Genomic DNA, 18,829 nt, shown 5'->3' on the forward strand with positions numbered 1-18,829 from the left:
GTCCATTGCGATAGCCCCTACAAGCAGTATTCGTAGTTTGAGGGAAATTTCCCTAATCGAGGGAAATTTCAAAGGTAAATTTAGCTAAAAGGGAATTTCTCGATATAACTTCAAAATCCAGGGATATTCTCTCTCTGACTGATTGACCAACATAAACGATTAAATTTTTCTATGTTCTTCAGAAACAGCAACACAACAGAAATAGTTCAAAGTAGCTTAACTTGCATCTGTTCTTAGCTAGATGTATTTGTATGTATTTGTTAGAAAAAAATGAAGGAAAAAGTGAAGAAAAAAACAAAAACATGTAATCGATTAAGTGTTCATGTCACTGTTCGGGCGACCAATTATTTGTAATCGTCTAGAGGTCGGGGTCCATGTTCGGGCAGCTATTTATTTGTAACCGGCTGTAGTTCTGTTCGCTGTCCTTGGCTCGTGGTATTACCAATAAGTATACTCCTGATACTTTAACTTACCTGGACAGGACGACGAAGACCTCTCCAAGAAAGGTTACAAACTGTTTCCCACAAAAAAGCTCGTCGGTCTCAATAATGAGATGAGCATTAGGCGCCGAGAGGTTCGGGTGTCTCGTCTCGAAAACCTCACGGACGATCAGACGGTCATCCAGACCATAACGCACACAAACATCACTCATACACACAACGAAAACACACTGGATTAATTGACACTATACTTATTTATTAGAACACTATTTTGAAAAAAAAAAAAAAAAAAAAATAACGAAGAGAAATGAATACAACACTGGACACTAATAAATTTTGCTGCTGAAATTACGTTTTGCCCTATTCGGGAAATATAGCCCTTTCTATATATATATGATTATAATTCGGGTATCACTAGAAACACTTTGCTCACACCATGAACACACTTGGGGGATTCGCACTGGGGAAAAGTTGTCTGGATCGTCCCACGATGAACCCAATTGTTACGCTGAACAGTCCTGCAGCGTAAAAGTAAATCTTGAGTAAATAAACGAAAAGAAGGTCTTCACAGTTGAATTCTGATATTGGAGGGCGCGAATATAACTTTTGAAACGCACAAGGTCTGAGGACCTGGGATTTCACTGATTGGGGCTAGCCGTAAGTAATCGTCCTTCATCGGCTAAATAGCTTGTGCCCCTTAACACAACTTATGTTTGAAGTTCAACGCGAGATGCGTGGTTGCATCTTCCAGACCTGTAGTCAAACTCTTCGAGCGTCCAAGCTCAAGCTACGGGTTGCAATGGTCAACGGAATAGTGTTGGCAGTTCATTTCAAAAATTACTTAGTTAACTCACCTGTATGCACATACAAACAGAATATAGAAAACAATTTCTGTTAATTTTAGTTAACTGCCCATAATGCACTAGACACGGCGATAACACTGGCGTGAGAAAGTACAGATAACGGGCTACGAAACAACACAGTTGGTGCCACTTTGGTTACTGAAACATCTGGTCAGCCCGTATTTCTCCAATCTATTATAATGTTTCCATAAGCGATTAAAGAAAACACTTAATTCAGTTCCCATTAACTATAGAATATATACTGTGCATATAATGAGTCAGGGAGAAACACTGAAATGGTTAGTCACTAACTGAAATGTTCTCAGCGAAAGCAACGTTTTAAATATATATATGAAAAAATGATGAAAGACTTCTTTGTCCAATTGTGTGGGAAAGAAGCAATTCCCACCAAAGAAAGAACTTATGTGCGTTGTAGAATAAAGTATAAATCGAAAATAATAATCACTGTCTTCACGAAATATACAGGGCGTCCACAAAAAATACTTCTATAACCTGGTGGCGGTTATAGATTGGTGTCCGAAAGTGGAACGACCTGTTAAGTGCACACGTAGACAGGTTGAGAACCCTTGGCCGTCTGACGAAGTATGAATAAAATTAGGTTTTTCACCTGAAAATTTAAAATAAGTTAGTTGGCAACACTGTCATATGGTGTGAGACTTACGTGTATGAACGTTGAATGGTTTTTCACCTGAAAAAGGGCTATTTAAAATAGTTAAATAACTTGTCCACTCACTACAACATGATGAGGTTCCTGCATGAGCAATGTCCAATCCAAATGTTCCATGAAGTAATAAGATCCTCTTGAACAATTGGTGCAGTTGGGTTTCCTTATCTTCCGTTTCTTCACATGTTGAAACCATGCTGTCTTCCTGTGTGAGTATCCTCCATGATTCTCCAACGATAAGTTGATGAGGGGAGAAGGGGAGATTTTTTTTTTTTTTTTCAACACTGGTGTGAGAAACGAAGTACGGTTACAACACCTGTATGATAACTTTTTTTTTTTTTAAAAGTTCGCAGAAAGCGTTTGCAGGGCTATAAATTTTTTTTTTTTTTTTTTTTTAACACGCAAATACTTTTCGTAAAATGTTTAAGTGTTCCGTTTCGATCACTTTATTTGATATAATATGAGGTAAATACGTTATAGGGCTATTTGAATGCTTTTTTTTTAAACACTAATAAATTCTTTTCGTAAAATGTTTAAGTGTTCCGTTTCGATCACTTTATTTGATATAATATGAAGTAAATACGTTATAGGGCTATTTAAATGCTTTTTTTTTTTTTTTTTTTTTTTTTTTTTTTTTTTTTTTTTTTTTTTAAAGTTCGCAGAAAGCGTTTATAGGGCTATTTAATTCTTACTTTTTTTAAAAAAAAAAAAAAAAACACATAAATACTTTTTGTAAAATGTCTAAGTGTTCCGTTTCGATCACTTTATTTTGTGTAATATGAAATAAATATACACACACGATAACTATTCATGAAAACATCGACTTAAAGAATTATCAAATATCTCAATAAAAGTTAGTAAATATGCTGATATCTGTATTTAAAATATCAAAATGTGAATGAATAAGCAAATAGCAGAACATGTTAAAGGTACTAAAATATTAAAATTGTTGTTAAAGTTTCGATATCACTCTAATATATTTGAAAAATATGAAAATCATTGAAAAAGTAAAATGAATGGAAATGTAAACACATGATAAACTGACAATATATAAACAAAATAAGATTTTCATCTGTATGTCCCTTTTTTTTTTTTTTTTTTTAACTGTGCCTCGTGTTGTTTGGCAGAAAAGAACGAAAAATCGTTTTTCAAAAATAAAAAGAAATAAACTTAAGTGTCAAAATTGACGTTCATAGTAATTCCAAGAAATAAGCATGATTCTGCATATCAAAGAAAAGATCGTGATTTCGTTGACATGTATGAAGAAAATTTGGCACGCCATAAGATCAAATGCCATCTGCTCGTCGAGACTTTAGTTCGATAATGCTCAATACAACAAATGATTTTGTTCTGAAACATGTTTATTATTAGCTTAGGCCTAGAATAATGGTTGTTGTTCACTTCTAAAACGTAAACATTGTAGGGTTACCAGAATAGATGGGTATTATCTGCAAAAAATTTATTAATTAAAATGTTGAAAACTATTCAATATTGATCCAAGTTTTTCGAAGGTCTGAATCAAGGAAGTTGACTCACTAGTCCAAACATTCCTGAAAATGAATGGTCATTACGCCATGAATTGACCAAAACCATAGGTGGGAGAAATGTGTAATACTACACGTACTTACACACACAATATGCCATCGACACCTGTGAGGCAAAAAACTAGAAACGAGGAAAGGCCTGCGACCATAGGCACTTACAAAATGTTTCTGTACAGAACTGAAATATAAACATTTATATTCAGTAAAATACGCGTATGTTCCCTGGAACATAACGTACATCATCCACCTGGAAAAAGATGTGTAAACACACGAAATACAAATGCTCTCCTAGCATCGTAAAGATATGTCTCTATAAGACAAAATACATGAGACCTACTTAAAGAAAAACATGGGATACAAACAAAATATAGTCAACGACATTACAACTTTCTGGTCAATCTAAAACATCAAGATTAAATTCCCTACAAGACAGTTGTAACAAGCTTCCTTAGGCATCTTCGCTACAAATATTCAAAATGGTTTTATTAACACATTAAAATTCAAAGTCATCGAGCTTACGAAATAATTAACAAAGTAATTTTAAAAAAATGTTATGGCTTCATGCTGTTGGAAAGAATGAAAATAAGTTTATTTTTCGGGATCTATATCGATATATCAGAGACGGCTGAAACCTCATAAATAATGGGCCATGTCGATTTTTGAAGAAAATCATCCGTCATTGGCAGTATGGCTGAAACCTAAAGGTTTGTATTCCAAAACCTTTGGCCATGTTGATTTCTGAAGGAAATACTCCATAACAAAAACAATTTTACTAAAAAATTCCAAATAGTTTTGGGACATACTGTGACTAAAATATAATTTTCTCAAAATTAACATGAAAAATAAACATTACAACTCATTAGCATACAAGTACACAATATAGTTACGATTCATAAACGTTAAAATATTCACTGAAATGTTACTAGACAATAACATACACTAAAAAAAATCTAACCTAAGAATACACATGGTTAGTTACGGGTTACTATAAAAGTAGAAGAGAAATGAAAAACTATATTTTGCGATTGATGGCGAAAATACAGTTAGCTATGGAATATCCAATGGATTAGCCACATCCATTTTTGCAACAGATCTGCAATTCCAGGAAAAATTGCCTCCCTGAAAAAAAAATATTTATCCCCATAAAATATCCTACCCGAAGAAGTTCCCCTACGGTCGTTCAGTGGTCTAGAGAAGACGAAAAAAAATGTTAATTAGAAATTACAAGAAAATATAGAAGTTAAACATATTTCCGCATATATATTAATATGAGGGGAAAAACGACCGTTCACCATCAGAATATCTGTTCATATAGTTTCTTCTACAATAAAAAGATTACTGCTTTCGTTCGGAGAATTATACTATTCACACGACATTCCTGCACACTCTATTACCGACAAGGAAATGTCTGTTATCACTTGTTTAAGGCTTAGCCTACTTTCCGTTCTAAACTTTTCTCTTCGAACCAAATATATCATGTCACATCCTGGAAATTCAAATAAGTCAAAATCGGGTAAATGACGTAAATGAGGTTCAATAAAATTACAGTAAACACTTCAAAATGAAAACGAAAATCTAAGATTAAAACTAAAAAGAAATTTAACATTGATTATAAATGTAAAGTTTCATATTCTACGCATGAGATTACATACTAAGTTTCATTTACAAATACAGAAATATATACGTAACTAACAACTAAACATTTTCTTATCCTGGGCATCTCGATACATTTTTTTTTCTAAAAGAAAATCAAACATTAATTCTAAATAACATGTAATAACATATTTAAGAATTTCGAAAGTGGGAAAGGATCCTAAAAAGGGATTTAAAATTTAAAACATTTAATAAAAATATGTTATAAGGCCAAAATATCTTCCCACTAGCTAGGAATACGGAACTGCGCCACTAGTTCAAATTGCTTTTGGATAAATGCAATCTCCCTACGTATATGATACGTTAATTATTTACTAAAAGATCTAAATTCAAACATCTGAAATGAAAACAAGAAAAAAATTAATGACATTAAACTAATAATAAGTCAATGATAAGGTTTGCAACACTCATACACAGCTGACTGAGGTGTGAACTGCTACACGGAGCAAAGACAGAAAAAGAAAAGAATGAATCAGCTGTATACCGTCCGTCATTCATAACCATAAGCACAGGTGGTCGAGAATGCAGCGACTATCTTATCAAAATAAAGAAAGAAAAACGTGTTATCTGCTCTTTGCTGAACAGTTAAAAGCCGGAGACAAAAATGAGTTTAAAAGAAATGCGTAGTTCTTCTTTTCGTGTCCAGGTGTTCTATCAAAAACTAAAAGCAAAAAGAAAGAAAATGAATACATGTTTATCGCTTAGAAATGCGTCGCTTTTCTGAAAGAAAAATTTGTATCAACACCCAAAGTCTTGGTTGCCCCTCTTTTTTTTCTTTTCCTATGATTACTGTTTCTACTTTGATAATTACGGTTTGTTCGTCTATTCCTACAGCGGTTACCTCTATGTACAAAAATACTCTTAATGTTCTCACTCAAGTTGCGTTTCCAATCTCGTTTGTGATAACTCATATTTCGTGGCCGTGATTTACGACTCCTTCTGTTTCTATTACTGCCTTTTCGAGTGCAGGTTTGGTTCTGATTCCCTTTAAATTTCGTATTGTTTACGCTCCGGTCTGCGTATCTTTGCTTATTGCTATAACGGTAACCTCGTTTACGCTTTTTCTCTCTGTAGTTTGTGGTAGTTTGTTTTGTGCGCTTACGACCTCTGTCGTCTACAATCATATGTTCGTGGATTTCACTACTTCTGATACTACAAGTGGTGTTGCTAGATACTGAATGAATAAAATCGTTGCCAGATTTGTTACGAGGTTGGTTTAGACTACCTGTCTCTGGTTGGAATTCAGATTCCTGCGTTTCCTTTTCATTAGGAATGTTAGTGTCTAGCTCAGGTTCCAATTCCAATGTTTTATTTACACTAGGAATATCAGTCACTAACTGAGGCTCAAATTCCGGTGTTTCGTATCCAGTAGGAACATCTGACTGTAACTGGGGTTCACATTCCGGTGTTTTGTTTTCTGTATTTATTTGCTGACTATTTTCACGAAACACATCCCGTAAAGCGTCTACCTTCTGACCTAATCCACTCTTTGACTCAACGAGATTCTCTTTCAAGCGAGCACAATTCTCTTTAAACTCAACACAGCTCTCTTTAAAATCAACTTTACTTTCCTTTATGTATCTCTCAATTTTTTCATTATTTTTATCTAGCTTTCGTTCTAACCTATCTAAATGCTTTTGAAAAACTGAAGCTATCTTAATAAACAAATCTGCTTCGTTATATGCCATCTTAAACAAGATAAAGCTTAAAACATACAATTAGAATAAAATATGCTATCACAAAACATATTATTAAAATCACCTGCAAGAGAAGTTTTTTTTTTCTTCAGATTACTGGTTCTAAGCTGGAAAAGAAGTGATATATTAAAATATTGATTTTACAAGTATATTCGAGCACCAACGGTCTCGATTCGGGTCGTTAGTTCGGGCGTCATTTATATGTAACCAACTAGAGGTCGTGGTCCATGTTCGGGCAGCTATTTATTTGTAACCGGCTGTAGTTCTGTTCGCTGTCCTTGGCTCGTGGTATTACCAATAAGTATACTCCTGATACTTTAACTTACCTGGACAGGACGACGAAGACCTCTCCAAGAAAGGTTACAAACTGTTTCCCACAAAAAAGCTCGTCGGTCTCAATAATGAGATGAGCATTAGGCGCCGAGAGGTTCGGGTGTCTCGTCTCGAAAACCTCACGGACGATCAGACGGTCATCCAGACCATAACGCACACAAACATCACTCATACACACAACGAAAACACACTGGATTAATTGACACTATACTTATTTATTAGAACACTATTTTGAAAAAAAAAAAAAAAATAACGAAGAGAAATGAATACAACACTGGACACTAATAAATTTTGCTGCTGAAATTACGTTTTGCCCTATTCGGGAAATATAGCCCTTTCTATATATATATGATTATAATTCGGGTATCACTAGAAACACTTTGCTCACACCATGAACACACTTGGGGGATTCGCACTGGGGAAAAGTTGTCTGGATCGTCCCACGATGAACCCAATTGTTACGCTGAACAGTCCTGCAGCGTAAAAGTAAATCTTGAGTAAATAAACGAAAAGAAGGTCTTCACAGTTGAATTCTGATATTGGAGGGCGCGAATATAACTTTTGAAACGCACAAGGTCTGAGGACCTGGGATTTCACTGATTGGGGCTAGCCGTAAGTAATCGTCCTTCATCGGCTAAATAGCTTGTGCCCCTTAACACAACTTATGTTTGAAGTTCAACGCGAGATGCGTGGTTGCATCTTCCAGACCTGTAGTCAAACTCTTCGAGCGTCCAAGCTCAAGCTACGGGTTGCAATGGTCAACGGAATAGTGTTGGCAGTTCATTTCAAAAATTACTTAGTTAACTCACCTGTATGCACATACAAACAGAATATAGAAAACAATTTCTGTTAATTTTAGTTAACTGCCCATAATGCACTAGACACGGCGATAACACTGGCGTGAGAAAGTACAGATAACGGGCTACGAAACAACACAGTTGGTGCCACTTTGGTTACTGAAACATCTGGTCAGCCCGTATTTCTCCAATCTATTATAATGTTTCCATAAGCGATTAAAGAAAACACTTAATTCAGTTCCCATTAACTATAGAATATATACTGTGCATATAATGAGTCAGGGAGAAACACTGAAATGGTTAGTCACTAACTGAAATGTTCTCAGCGAAAGCAACGTTTTAAATATATATATGAAAAAATGATGAAAGACTTCTTTGTCCAATTGTGTGGGAAAGAAGCAATTCCCACCAAAGAAAGAACTTATGTGCGTTGTAGAATAAAGTATAAATCGAAAATAATAATCACTGTCTTCACGAAATATACAGGGCGTCCACAAAAAATACTTCTATAACCTGGTGGCGGTTATAAACAAAAAGTAAATGGATGATCTTGTCACAAGAATTTTACATAATTTCTGTCACAAGAATTTTACACTCAAAAAACTAGGGAAAATTTGGTAAGAAAAGGGAAAATTTTGTTTCAATCGAGGGAAACTTTCTTAGGGAAACTTGAACACTGCCTACAAGTACTGTTGCGTAGGTAGTAAACCCGCCAACAGATGAAATCACTAGAAAAACAGTTTAAAATCATTTATAAACAAATTCAAAGAATACAAAGACATAATAATCAGCCATTTTGATTCCTCCAGAGTTATTATGTTAACCTTGAAATACAATGTACACATGTTTTAGCACCAGGGCCGAAATGGTTAAATGTGCCATGAAAGAAGCATCTCGTCTTCTGTATTTGTTTTTATTGGAAGAGTTCTGTGTTGTCTCGTGTAGGAATGCGCACGAGACAAGATTTGTGGCTGTCTCGTCTCAAAAATGTACTGTAAAAGTGATGTCTCGACTCGAAAAATGTATATTTTTCTATTGGAAGAGCTGTGTCTCGACTCGAATTTTGTCAGGAAAATCCTTTCTCGACTCGTCTCGTGCGCATCCCTAGTCTCGTGTGCAACCCTTGAAATAAAAGATTGTGACATGTTCCTGAAAAAACGAATTTTGTAACGAAAGCTTGTGAATCTTCTGAAAAAGTTTGGAGTATAAAAGAAAAGATGCACCTGTTTTTTTTCTGAAAAAAAAATTTTTTTGAAACAAAAGATTCTTTTCCTGAGGATATCTGAAGTCTAAAAGGAAAACTTGGTAACCTCTTTCTGAAGTAATTTCAGAGTTCAGAACGAGATGTTGAGCAGTTCTAGAAAAAACTTAAAATGAAAGCTAAAAAGTTCTTTCCTGAAAGAGACTTGAAATTCGAACGAAAGCCTGATAGTCTTATTCTGATGAAGCAGAAAGCGAAAGCTTCAATACAGTATTTTTTTTTTTTTTTTTTTACAGGAATGTGGAGTATCAATCCAACAAAAATGTAATGTATTTCTAATTTGATTTTTAAAATGCTTTGCAGGTTCGTCTTAATTGTGCATTTACTGCTCTATTCTCGGCTATAAACAGTGTAGAATTCGTGTTTGTGTAGGAAGTGAAATGATAGAGATCTACAAGCAGAAATTATGTGGTAGGAAGGGGAGTGTTGAATGATTGTTCGTCTTCTATAAATGGAGGGGTAGCGCGGAGTATTGCGGGGCTAACGTATTGTTGTCCAGGCGGCAACAATTCATACGAATAGACCAGCTAGGCCCGTTCATGAGCGTCGGCAAACGAAAGAAGAGAAAACCGGCACCATTGTGTTTTGTTGTGATCCGTGATGTGTGACGTCACTATGTAGATGTCACGCAGCTTTGGATGGAGTTTTGCGTTGATCCACGTTCGCACGTTTTCTATGGAAGCTGGTACCTTTGTGTGTGTGGTTTTGTGTTATATAGACAGAGAAATAGGCAAACTTTTACATGTGAAACACACATGTGTGACTACGTAAATGTGTGTGTGTGTGTTCATGAGCTATTTTATTTACCTTTCCATTATATACCCATATATACATGTAGTGTGAATACTCTTTTTCCCATAAACGATAACTTTGAGATCTGAACAACCAAAATACTACGCTCATTTTGAGCATAAAAGTTCTGTACGTTAACTTCAGTATAAGAATCAATTTTAAACCCATATAAATAAAAATGAAATGTGGCTATGTTTGTGATTTAGTAACTCTTGAACCAGCCAATCAATCTCGATCAAATTTTCGACATAGATGAGGTTCAAGACTGGGATGGATTTTAATATTTCACTTTCACGATACAACATACGGGAGGGGAGAAGTGGGAGATATTTTAAAATGATTGAAGAAAGACCGATATTAGTGTCGAATCCATAGTTTTCGTAAACACAAAACAAACTATTTACTGAGCAAAACAATATATTCACATAAAAAACTACATACGTGTTACAGTTTCGCCAACTAACACTCTGGCTTCATCAAACACTATTCGTCTGATTGATAGTGTCTGATGAAGCCAAAGTGTTAGTTGGCGAAACTGTAACACGTATGTAGTTTTTTTTATGTGAATATACCGTATTGTTTTGTCAGAAAATAGTTTGTTTTGTGTTTAAGTATATACAAAGCAAAGCTTCTACGTATGGAAAATATTACATAGTTTTCGGTGTCGCTGAGATGAACAGTGACACTTCCGATGGTGCTTAAGTCCAAATTCATCCCCGCAACTTAGGGATTATTTGCGGTAAATTAAATCTTTTTTAAAGCACAAACCTGAAAATATTAAAAGACTAACTACAGAACAGAGTTGCTAACCTCAGAGAGCAAAATTACCGATTTTTATCTAAAATTACCGTATATAGTTGTTATACACGTGATAATTATAGAAACAGGTATAATACTACTAATACTACTACTAATAGAAATAATATATATATAAACTTATATAGTAATCTCCAATTTCGAGCTCCAAATCGGCGTCACTGTTCTTACAATTTATTTTTTTTTTTTAAAAATATAACTATTTTGAACAGCTATTTCGATCCCCCAGTAAACATAATTGAATTTAAAGAATGGATACAGGGTTTCCATTTGCCAATTTTCAAATAGTTATTGATTTATTTTAGCGGGAATGGCTGTTACAAATCTCAGTTTGTGTTTTTTTTATAACTATTTAATGCACATCTACAATTTATTTGCACATTCAAAAGCTCCTCTAAAAGTTTGCGTTCTAAAATTACCATATATATTCACCTATTAACGGAACGGTATTATCGTATATCACGATAAATTATCGTATGGTTGGCAAGTCTGCAACTGAACATTATTGAGGAAAGCTATGTAATATTATGAAACCTGAAAAATGAACTTTTAACATTCTAACGTAATAAAGTTAAATTTCGAAATTCAAATGGGCGTTCTTTTGCCGTGGGCCACCCGCATTGAGGGCCCTACAGGTCCGTTAGTTACGATACTCGCTACTGGAACTTACATCGATAAGAATTAACATAATTAATATTTTATCGCTACAAACAGGGCCGGCTCTACCATATGTGTAATACTTGCATTTGCACGGGGCGCGAGTTTCAAGGGGCGGCAAAATCAATCATAGCTATATTATTTAAAATAAACATTTCTCGTTGGAAACAGACTTCATGATGATGGTAGTTAAATTTACTAAGCTGACCTTCTATTTGAATACTACATTCATAAATCATGTTTAGGTCGCATTAGTTTATAGTCACATGGACACTGCTAAAGCAAATGGTCAAACAAATTCCAGCATGAATTGATTGATTGTTGCCAAATACAAAAACTCAATTCTCGAACAGCAGCGAACACCTGTTCCATTTAGTTAGTTATCACAGTTTTGATATGAAAACTAGTTTTGTTTTTGTCACAAACAAGTTCTTTATCATTGTAGGTGGAAACAAGTTTTTTTTTATCTTTTAACAAACATAGAAGGAAAATCAAGATATAAAGATAAAAAAGCTAGTTGCAGTGGATTTGCAAACTGATATAGAATATTGGGATTGAAGCTCAATATTGAATTCTAAAAAAGGATTACTATCTTTCCTCTTCAGGTGTGTTTGTTTTATCTTTCACTAACATAATAGATTATAATTTAAAGAAAAAAACGGACATAAAGAGATTGTATTTGTAGTGTTTAGGCCTTCCTGAGTGTAAGTGCACTTTCCCTCCCTTTCGTTATCCACTTAAAATCGTGGCTTAAGATTTGTTCTTTCTGGAGAAAGGGGGCGGCAAATGATACAATTGCACGGGTTGTCAAAGGTTCCCTAGGGATGGCCCTGGCTACAAGCTAAGGGTATAAGCTTACGTAATATATGTAATAATTCTTGCAAACAACTCTCAGGAGCTGTATGAAGTTATCTTCCCTTAGATTGTAGCAATTACCATTAAACTTTTACCAGTGTGACATCCCTAAGATCCACCATTGCCTATACTACAGGGTTATTTGCAACGAAGTTGTTTATTCAGAGTTTAGAGTCTCTTTCAACAGCCAGGCTACATGAGACATGCAACGTACAGTTTTAACGTGGGAAGTGGGATTCGAATCATATGAGCTCCCACCGGAAATGGAACCCATGACAAAGTAGATGCAGTGAAGTCATGTGGTGTATCAATTGTTCATTCATTCACTTTGTAGGCTCTGAGTATAAAATAACAAATTTAAGTATGCAAGTATAAGATTCACGAAAGTTTAAAAAATATATATATATTAAGAACGACTTCTTGATCACAAGAATATTCACGCAATGTTTTCTCTTCGTATGGACATATATGTATCTGTATAGCAAGTAAATGTTCATTGTGCGTGTCTGGATAGGTGAGCATGCCTATGCTATACTATGGGTGCAATTTGGCAACATTGCATGTTCGTGATGTCGTCTGCTAAAGTAAGCCAACTTCCTCTTTCTCTTTCTCTTCTGGTTGAAACTATCTACGAAAGTTTTCTTGTCTGTGTTCGTGCTCCCCCTCCCTTAAATCCACCCCCCCCCCACACCCAAAGGAAAAAACCCTCAGAACAACCATCCATCGCACTCACTGTGTCTTTTGTTGAAAACAGATTCACCCAGCAGTTTTGCTCTCTCTGATATTATCATATTTTAATAGGCGGAGTTGCTGGCTTCAACACGTGAGCCCTCCAAGGTTCTCCTGTTCTCTCTTTGAGCATCAGAAACACGAGGAAAGAAACGTAACAAAAAAAAAGTAAAAGAAAATGACGTAGAGAACGAAAGAAAGAAAGGAGAGAGAGTAGATGTTTGATTGACGTTTACCTCATCAGCATTCCGTACTCGTGATTGGGCAGACTAAGCTGTCAATCAAAAGTCCCCGCCCTTAACCTCCTAGTATTCTCATTCTCTCTCTCTCTCTCTCTCTTTCTTTCTCTCTCTGTACGGTTTTTTTTAACTCTCTCTCTTCCCTTTTCATGTCATAGCCTGACAGGCTTTGAGTTTGAGTTGTCCTAGCTCAGGCGAGGCGACTTTACTATAACACACAAAAGTTTTCTTTACAGCAGCAACCAAACCAGCCTTTTCTCCCAACCCACGGTGACGGTCGAACACCGAACCAAAACGTCAACTTTCACAGGGAAGCAAGAACTGTATCTAAAACCAAGGTACTCACTCCTGGAAAGACAAAACACACAAGTTTACTTCAGTACTTGCTTGCCTGAGGCATACTTTTTAAAAAATAAACAAAAAATGGAAGTTCCTTTATCCTTTCATTGTGAGTGTCCTTTTTCTTTTTTAAAGTTTCGTTTTCGTGGAAGAACTTTTTTGGTTTTCTTTTTCTTCTTTTTATGTCGTTAGCACACTCTTTGATTATGCTTCATTAGGTTTTAGTGAGGGCTTCGTTGCACAGAAAGAAAACGACATGTGCACAACGTTGTCTGAAACTTCTTTCAATTCTTTTCATACGGTATTCATTGTGTTTATAGAAACTTCTGAGTTTAAACTGATGTTGTATAACTTCGTTAAGAACAATGTCAAAAGTTTACAAAGATAAAATATGGATATACCATAGTCCAGAGCTGGCCCTAGGCAATTTGCCGCCCCATACAATGGCATCATTTTCGCCCCTTTCTCCGGACAAAACAAATCTTAAAAGCCACGATTTAAAGCATACTACCCAATCATAAACAAGGAAGGGGAAGGAAAGTGCACTCACACTCAGAAAAGATTAAATACTACAAATACAAAATCGTTGTATCTGTTTTTTCCTTTAAATAATAATCTATTACGCTAGTGAAAGATAAAGCAAACACACCTGCAAGGGAAAGATGGTAATCCTTTTTTAGAATTGAATATCGAGCTTCAATATCAATATATCCGTTTACAATTCCAGTGCAACTAGCTCTTTTATCTTTATTTCTAGATTTTCCTTCTACATCTGTTAACACATTAAAAAAAAAAAAAAAAAAAAAAAACTCGTTTCCACCTTCAGTGATAAGGAACTTGTTTATGACAAAGACTAAACTAGTTTTTATATCAAAACTGTGATAACTAACTAAATGGAACAGGTGTTCGCTACTGTTCGAGAATTGAGTTCTTGTATTTGACAACAATCTAGCAATTCATGCTGGGATTTGTTTGATCATTTACTTTAGCACTGTCCATGTGACCTTAAATTAATGCGACCTAAACACGACTTGTCTATGTAGAATTCAAATAGAAGATCAGCTTAGTAAATTTAACTACAATCATCATGAAGTATGTTTCCAACCAGAAATATTTATTTTAAATAATACAGTTATAACAGATTTTGCCGCCCTGTGCATATGAACATGTTGCACATATGGTGGAGCCTGGCCTGCTCTAGTCGAATATGTAGGCAGCATCGAAAAAATGTCAAACTTAGTGTTCACAGGATAACAATTATATTTTTGAAATTCGAGAAAGATGAGAAATATGACACATCTCGTCTCATTTTCGAGACGAGAAATTTCACGAGTCCCATGAGTAACACTAGTTTACTTGTCTTAGAACTCGAACATCGTTCTAGTGTTACATCATTCATAGTGTAAAAGGTACACATGGATAAAGTGTCTGTAAAAACATAACGAAGAGCATTTATCAACAAGTATTGAAGATATGCAAGTCTTTACGCACAATGTACTTTAATTACAAATATAAATGTTGTTGCATCACTTCCTTCATGGACTTATAGTGACGTGGGATTTGGTAACTTCTAGACTAGATGAAATTAAGTCTCTTCATCCCGGCGAAATTAAAATACCGCTAATTTTACAGTAATTATGTGATATCTTCAAATAGATAAAAGATATATAATTGAAATGTGAAACAAGAGCGCCCTAGACAATATTATTTTGCGTGAGGTACCGTTATCACAAGTCACCTAGTGGCTTTATGTTTTCAGCTGTTTAGAAACGCGAAAATAAATGCCGATTTTCAAAATGGCTCGAAATCGAAAGCAGATAAGTGAGTCGTGATAACGGTTTCTCATGTAAAATGATATTGTCTAGGGCGCTCTTGTTCCACATTTCGATTATCTTTTTATCTATTTGAAGATATAACATAATTAATGTAAAATTAGTGGTATTTTAATTTCGCCAGGATGAAGACTCTTAAGGAAAAAATCAGAACATAAGTTTCATAGCCTACAGACATTTAAAATACTTGATCAGAAGAGAAAAATCTGTCGAAAATTGGAATCTTTCAGTTTAACATTCTATGATTATGCCCTTTAGGCCAGCGTTTCTCAACCTTTTTTTTCCTTTGGGCACACCAAAGTACGTTTCAAACATTCGCGACATCCCTACCTGTGACTTTTTTCTTGATGCAAAAAAGCAAACACATAAAAATACATGTAATACTTATAAAGAAAAAATATGAAACGGCTATGAGATACAAATCTCACAAGCAAATTACATAAGACTCTAAATAGAAAAATATTAACATAAAAGAAACTTAATACTGTTAAGCAGGAACATGAGAAAGAAATATTATCATCAGGAATATAAGAAGGCATCAAACTTAATGAGATATTTGTTATTGGAAAAAAAAATCTCGCGACATACCTGACATGTATTCGCGGCGCAACGTTTGAGAAACGCAGCTTTAGGCTGAGGGAGACGATGATAAAAGGCAAGTGAATGATGATGGACGAATTGGTGGAATGAAAAAGTGCGAGGAAACGGGTATAAAACTCACTGGCACGGTTTGTTGTTCACCACAAACTTACTTGGGCGGTTGTCGAACTAGGGACCTTACGCATCAAAAGTAAGAGCTCAACCACTGAGCCATCGTATCTCCGAAAAGGTTCTCGAAAATGGAGACGAGACAAATAATATTTCGAGAATCGAGTCGACTTTTAAAAATAAATAGAAGACAAGACGTGAAAACCTTGTATCTCGTCTCGTCTCGTCTCGTCTCGTAGGTAACTCTAATTATAACTCGGAAACCAAAGGACTATAACTTTATAATATTTCTTATGCTTACTAAGCTCGTTAATGCGTACCACTATACCAAGTTTCATCAAAATCGATTGAGTCTCTTCTTTCAGTTTAACGTCCCACGATTATGATCTTTGGGCTAAGGGAGACGGATGATTAAGGCAAATGAATGATGATGGAACAATTAGTGAAATGAGAATGTGGAAGGAAACTGAAACACTTCAAGAAAAACCCACGGACATGATGTTGTACCGCCACAAACTTACTTGGCCGGGGTCGAACTAGGGATGCGCACGAGACAAGATTTGTGGCTGTCTCGTCTCAAAAAGGTGATTCAAAAGTGATGTATCGACTCGAAAAATGTATATTTCTCTATTGGAAGAGCCGTGTCTCGACTCGTCTCGTGCGCATCCGTAGGTCGAACAAAGCTTCCCACACATCAGAGGATAAGTACTCTACCAGTGAGTCACCACGCAACCCTAGAATGAGTTTCATTTGATTGTGTACGATGTCCTTATAGTAAATAGATTTTTTAAAAAATATTTGAAGAAAAATCAAGTTAAGGCCGAAAAAAATCATAGCGTGTGGTTTCCAGTATCCACTGCTAAGAAATGTCCGTTCGCTAACATTTCGGAAACTCAACAATATAGCTATATTCTCTTGACCCTTTTCCAATTATACTATCAAGGACAACAGAAAACTTATTATTAGATTCCTCTTTGATTTGTTTTGAGCATGAACAATATAATGTACAATCTCCTTTCTTGTCTTAAATTGACATGCATGAACTACAATTTTCTCTGCTTGGATTATAGTATTGTTCTGCTTGCACCAGGAAAGCGAAATTCAAGGCTGAATATTGTTATTATTATCGTGATTATTGTTATGACCTTGAATTGTTGGGTAATACGATTGACTCTAGTGAGAGAACAACAATACGCGTATATTTTTACAAGCGAATCCCCCGAGGTAACATAAGGGAAATGTAAATTTTTACCATATTCAACAATATGACGATTAAAGATAGTTTTTTCTCGTCTTGTCTAGAATCTTAAAAAAATTTCTCGTCTTTAAATTATTTACAAGTTTCGTCTTGATTCTTGAAAAAACTTCCGTCATCTCGTCTCGCAAATTGTGTACAAGTCTCGTCTCGATGCTAGAATAACTTTTCTCGTCTCGTATATTGTTTACAAGTCTCGTCTCGATGCTTGAATAACTTTTCTCGTCTCGTATATTGTTTACAAGTCTCGTCTCGATGCTTGAATAACTTTTCTCGTCTCGTATATTGTTTACAAGTCTCGTCTCGATAATTGAATAACTTTTCTCGTCTCGTATATTATTTACAAGTCTCGTCTCGATGCTTGACTAACGTTTCTCGTCTTGTAAATTATTTACAAGTCGACTCGATTCTTTAAAAAAATCTTTTCTCGCTTTGTCTCGTAAATTGTGTACAAATCTCGTCTCGATCCTTGAGAAAACTTCTCTCGTCTCGTGTGGTAAATTATTTACACGTCTCGTTTCGATTCTTAAAAAGTTTCTTTCGTATCATCTCGCACAAATTTTCGGCTTTTTTTAAAAAATTATATACAATATTTATGCCATGATATTTTTTTCTTAATTTTCTCTAGAAGTTATCAGAGTATTTTCCGAGCTAGAACAACAGTGGCAGATTAAACCTGGGACGAGGGAAGTCTAGGCCCATAATTTTTTTTGAGTGCCGAAAATATTATTTGAATCTATTATTTATATATTTTTTAAAGTTTATAGTGAGCGTTGCTTTTCATTCTTTATTGCAAAATTTTTGGAACATTAGATATAGTTTTCAGTTGCAGTTTTGCTGTTATGGAATGTATAAAACAGTACCTGAGGTCCACAATGTTAACGTCCAATCTAGCCATAATATTTATCGGGAGAGCGTTATGTTGAAAACTTCTGCAGGACTCAGGAAAAATTGTAAAATCATGATACACCGTTACTTTGCACCAGAATTAAAGAATTTTAAAGGAAATCGCGTGTAACTTACAAAAGTTAACTGATTTAGAACACTGTATTTTTAAACATATAATAGGTAGATATATGAAGGACTAAACTTGATTAAAGAAGTTGGGCGCCGAGTAACTCTTAACACAGGCGACACTCGAGCTTCAGCCTTTCAGAGTCCCTATCACTGCGAAATTAAAATACCGCTAATTTTACAGTAGTTATGTGATATCTTCAAATAGAAAAAAGATAATCGAAAAGTGCATCAAGACCTCCCTAGACGATGTTATTTTGCATGAGGTACCGTTATCACGAGTCACCTAGTAGCTTTCCGTTTGCAGTTATTTAGAAACGCGAAAATAAATGCCGATTTTC

At 35.1% G+C, this 18,829-nt stretch overlaps 2 protein-coding genes across 2 annotated transcripts in view; both read right to left on the reverse strand.

Moving 5' to 3' along the window:
- pb (homeobox proposcipedia) overlaps positions 1-18,829 on the reverse strand; it is a 388,459-nt gene that overhangs the window by 18,461 nt on the left and 351,169 nt on the right. The gene's annotated exons all lie outside the window — the stretch shown is intronic.
- On the reverse strand, positions 379-8,856 carry LOC145678852 (uncharacterized). Its single transcript, XM_081749418.1, has 2 exons — positions 1,992-8,856; positions 379-1,910 (listed from the first exon to the last, which is right to left on the reverse strand). The coding sequence occupies exon 1, from the start codon at positions 6,850-6,852 to the stop codon at positions 5,866-5,868; it is 987 nt and encodes a 328-aa protein (XP_081605544.1). The 5' UTR covers positions 6,853-8,856; the 3' UTR covers positions 379-1,910; positions 1,992-5,865.

The sequence above is a fragment of the Thermobia domestica genome, chromosome 2 (assembly GCF_964235325.1).
Source record: "Thermobia domestica chromosome 2, izTheDome1.hap1.1, whole genome shotgun sequence".
Lineage (NCBI taxonomy): Eukaryota > Metazoa > Arthropoda > Insecta > Zygentoma > Lepismatidae > Thermobia > Thermobia domestica.

Excerpts from the sequence above, each read along its gene's own strand:
- LOC145678852 (XM_081749418.1), bottom strand. The coding sequence starts at position 6,852 with ATGGCATATAACGAAGCAGATTTGTTTATTAAGATAGCTTCAGTTTTT.